The sequence below is a fragment of the Callospermophilus lateralis genome, chromosome 5, assembly GCF_048772815.1.
Source record: "Callospermophilus lateralis isolate mCalLat2 chromosome 5, mCalLat2.hap1, whole genome shotgun sequence".
NCBI classification, from domain to species: domain Eukaryota; kingdom Metazoa; phylum Chordata; class Mammalia; order Rodentia; family Sciuridae; genus Callospermophilus; species Callospermophilus lateralis.
Window position 1 is genome coordinate 8,288,655 of NC_135309.1, and position 4,757 is coordinate 8,293,411.

The window sequence follows — 4,757 nt, forward strand, 5'->3', positions numbered from 1 at the left end:
ATTGTTGGTTTTGTGACAGATTAGGATGCTGTGAATCAGCATTTAAATTAAAGCCTGGCAGGAATTTCTGCCTCTGTCGCCTTCGTATTTTTGTAGAAATATGTCTCAAAATGCAGGCTACAGCCATCCCTCCAAAGAAAAAAGAAAGAAACAAAAATCAGGAAAATAAAAGAACATGAAACACAAGAAGAAAGGTGAGGAAACAAAAGCCAAGAGCAGGATCTGGGTTAAGACGTTTAATCAGTCACCAAGGTGACCAAATGGACTCAGAAAAGTAAAAGGAGGAGGAAAGCACATTCACACAGAGAAGACAAAAGCACACATATTCTTACAGAAACTGACACAATGGAAGAATAGTAGAAATCAAAGTCCATTGACTGGGAAATAAGGTGCAAAGCACCTGGGACTAGCCAGGGCACATGAGTAGTGGACAGTGCACATCCTTGTCTTCACTCCTCACACTTCAGCAGGACTATTCTCTAGAGGCCTGGGCTGCTTGGCCCTGCTCCTGTGACAATGTCTGTGTGCTGCTGCATTCCATTAGGACATTCAGACTTTGTGAAGGAAAAACTCAGAAAACACGATAAGACACCATGGAAAATGTGATCAATGAACTGTAATTTTATAGAAAAACTTTATTGTTAAAGCCAACATTGAATCCCCTTTACTGCAAGATATCTCTCTCTCTCTCTCTGTCTCTCTCTCACACATACACACACACACACACACACACACACACACACACACACACACATTAAATAGGAACAAATATCAAGCCTGATCTTTCCACCCAACTTGTCCTTTTTATTGCAGAACATTTCATCAAGAATGAACAGAACGTCAGGGCTCACGGGCTTCCTTCTCCTGGGTTTCCCTGGCCCATGCAACCTTCAGCTCCTACAAGCTGGGACTCTCACTGCAGCCTACCTGGCTGCCCTGGTGGGGAATGGCCTCAACATCACCATCACCACCCTGGACCCGGGCCTCCATTCGCCCATGTACTTCTTCCTGAGGAATCTGTCCCTCTCTGATATCTGCCTCAATTCTGCTGTGGTGCCCCAAGCTGTCACCAACTCTGTCACCCACTGCCACTCCATCTCATTCCTCGGCTGTGTGGCCCAGGTCTTCCTGGTGCCTTTCTCTGCAGTTGCAGAGGTGAGTCTCCTAACAGTGATGTCCATGGACTGCTATGCCGCCATCTGCCATCCCCTGCACTATGAAGCCATCATGAGCAGGGACACCTGTGTGCAGATGGTCACTCTGTCCTGGCTCAGCAGTGGCTTTGTATGTGCCATGCACACTGTGAGCACCTTTTCCTTTTCTTACTGTGGAAACCGTCAAATTCAGCAGTTCTTCTGTGACATTCCGCAGTTGTTGGCTATTTCTTGCTCCCATAACATGACTGCAGAAGTCCTGCTCATCTCCATAAGTGCCATCCTGGACACTGGCTGCTTTGCCTGCATTGTCGTCTCCTACATCTTCATCTTCTCCACCGTCAGGCGGATCCCATCCACAGCAGGGTGGGTCAAAGCCTACTCCACCTGCTTCCCCCACCTGGCAGTGGTAGTGCTTCTCCTCTCCACTGCCTTCACTGCTTACCTGAAGCCCCTCCTAGGGTCCTCCTCCTCCACTGACCTGGTGCTCTCTGCGGTCTACATTGTGCTGCCCCCGTCCCTCAACCCACTCATCTATAGCCTGAGGAACAAGGCCATGAAGGCAGGATTGGAGAAGCTGGTCACCGGGAAGCTCCTGACAAAGCAGCACATGCTCCTGTTCCTCCACGGATAGAGCAGATCCCTCTCCATGTTTGTGCATGTTCCAGGCTCCTCTAAGCTGGCCTGTTCTTGTCTCAGGGTTCCTGCAACCTTGGTGCTGATCGTGATCCAATTGGAGTGAAAGACGCTGACAGGTTATCACTGAAGGGGGGGCCTGGTCTGACTCACTGCAGTCCAGGAGAACTGCCAGAGGGGCACTGGGGGTCTGCTCCTCTTCCCATCATGCTCTCTTGTCTCCAACTTCTTGGATGAAATCATATATCTTGGGTTCAGATATTTTCAAGTTAGTTGTTTAAATGTCTTACTCAACTAAGGCTGTGGACTCTCTGGTGTCACTGATTGAAAGCCAAAGAGGAAACATGCTCTGGGTGACCTCAAAGTCTCCTGGTAAATGGGAAGGAGGTCTGGACCTCCCTCACATAGTAGGAAACTCTTGATGATGTTGTGTTGTATCTTTGCCTTCGTAGCAATTGTTTACTGAGTCATTTCTTGTACCTTTAGATGCAAAACAACACCTAGTAAATAAAGTATCCCTCCAGCTAAAGAGCATATGTTAAATACCAATTGAGCAGGAGGCAGGTATGACCTGGAGTCGCATTCTTCACACACAGGTAGCTTTCCCACCACTATAGGGGCATATGTACTGGCCATGCCCCTTGGTCACAACTTTGTACACAATTTTGTGTTAAGGTAAATTAGAAGAATTTCTTTAAAAATTTTTGTGCAAAAGTCATGACTATATTAAAACAATTGACTTTTCTAAACACTTTGAAAATATATTTATTTTATTCCATTAACCACTGCATGGAACTACCAAGTGAAATTGTTAAATATGTGCTCATTAATATCTCTCTTTCATCACTGAACGTTCATATCTTTCCATTTACCTTCAGGGAAAGTATGCTTCAAACCAAGCTCAGTTACTCCCAGCTCCTACCTGCAGAGAGAGAGAGATGGGAGGGAGAGAAGGGGGTGTATGGGGAGAGACAGAGAGAGAGAGAGAGAGTGAGAGAGAGAGAGAGAGAGAGAGAGAGAGAAAGAGAGAGAGAGATTATAACTGACCTTCTTCATTTTCTGTCTGATGACTTAAGATAAATAACAATATGCGGCAACAAAATTCTTCAAGGAAACATCTTCATAAATGTTCATTGGAGAAAAAGGGAACATTGAAGCATGCCTTCTGTTTTCCCTTTTATTATCTTTAGAGATCATGTTATCTTTTTGCTTTTATTATCTTATCAATATTCTATTTTTACATAAAACTACCATATGCTGTAGCAGACTTGCTGCTGAGTACCTACACAAAGGAAATGACATGAGTGTGCAGAAGGAGGTCAGCAGGACCACAGTCCTGCAGCTCCATTCAGGGTATCTTAGAAATGGATGCCAGAGTGTCCACCGAACACTTGAGAAATCGGAAAGGCCAAAGAGGTGCAGCCTCCAATTCCAACATCCAGGAAAGCTGAGGAATGAGGATAGAAGATACAAGGCCATCCTGGGAAACCTAGTAAGACCTTGAGTCACAATTAAAAATGCAAAGGTTGGGGGCCTGTTGCACAGCTCAGTGGAGAGTGCACTCAAGTTCAGTCTTCAGTGTCACCAAATGTATGATGAGTGGATGACAGTGCTGGTACATTTATTAACAGAATAAAACTGAGCCTCAGAAAGACAAGAATCTGCAGTCTGTGGCAGCGTGGGTGAAGCTGGAGGTCACTGTGCTTGGTGAAGTAGCCGGACCCAGACAAGCCAGCGCTGCCCAGCGCCATCACACTTGGAACAAAAACAGCTGCTTCACTGAGTGCAGAGCTGCAGGGTGGTCAGCAGAGGGTGGAGAGTCGGGTGGGAGGAAGGAGGGTGGCCCAGGGTGGTCAGTGGTGCAGTTCCACAGGAGCAAAGATCTGCCCTGATACTCTACAGCGACTATCGATGACAGCGCTTGGAGGGGCTATTTCCAAAACCTGGAAGAAGGATTTTGGAAGTTTTCACTATAAACAAATGGCAAATATTTGAGGAATAGATGTGTCCATCCTGATTAAACATTATGCAATGTCAAGGAATGCGCACATCACATGGTGCCTCAGAATATGTACAATGTCCTTTTAATGTATCAACCAAAGTAAATTTATTTCAACTACACTAAATAGGAGAATATTGTTTACTTTGACTTTGGGTGGTGCTGTAGGCTACTTTTAACCACTATTATTAGTCACTCATATCCTTGGTGCAGAAAGAAAGTTAAACATAGATGGAGAACTTTATCATCTTTAGATCTGTTGTAGGTCAGTGCAGGCGCGGTTTGGCCATTACTGAACTCATTTCAGGCTTCACATTGCACCTCAGATGTTGGTTCATTATCATATGTACAGATGCTCATGCTCATCATGGAATCATATTCAATGCTGCTGAACACAGTGTGTGTTAACACACCCTAGTATCTCTCTGTGTCCATCTTCAGCACTCAACGCTTTGCTCACTCGGTGTCACATGGAAGCCAATCAGGACCCGAGTGTCCGTTTTTTTTCCCCCCTGCTGCCTCCGCACTTTGTCTTTCTAGAGATGCCACAGATTGCTCTAAGCCTCGGTGCTCAGGTCAGTTCTGATTCACTGCAGCCTCGGTGCTCAGGTCAGTTCTGATTCACTGCAGCCTCGGTCCCAGGGTTTGTAGGGCTGGCACCTTCTTGTCTCCATGCACCATGTCCCTGGGCACCTGGTCACTCACCAAGGAACAGCATGGACCTCAGGTTACTCAGTCAGCACATCTTACCAGTGTTCTGCATAGGGGTGAGCTGGTGATCTATAGAGTCTGAAAACCCTTTAACTCTAGCAGCTTTTCCAGATGAGACGTACATAAGATCATAGTTAAGGCTTTCAATTTCATAGTTTAGAAAATCCCATGGAAATCCTATCATTACTTTGAGACATACATTTATTGCATTTTGGAAGTCAACAATAAGCATGCACGGTTGTGAAATTCCCTACAAA

At 45.6% G+C, this 4,757-nt stretch overlaps 1 protein-coding gene across 1 annotated transcript; it reads left to right on the forward strand.

Annotated features, from left to right (window-relative positions):
• The first annotated feature begins 828 nt into the window (after nucleotides 1–828).
• On the forward strand, nucleotides 829–1,788 carry LOC143400225 (olfactory receptor 14A16-like). Its single transcript, XM_077109442.1, has one exon. It carries the CDS (start codon nucleotides 829–831, stop codon nucleotides 1,786–1,788), a length of 960 nt encoding a protein of 319 aa, XP_076965557.1.
• Nucleotides 1,789–4,757: the final 2,969 nt, after the last annotated feature.

Bases quoted from the DNA above. Each gene is read 5' to 3' on its own strand.
- LOC143400225 (XM_077109442.1), top strand. From the start codon at position 829: ATGAACAGAACGTCAGGGCTCACGGGCTTCCTTCTCCTGGGTTTCCCT.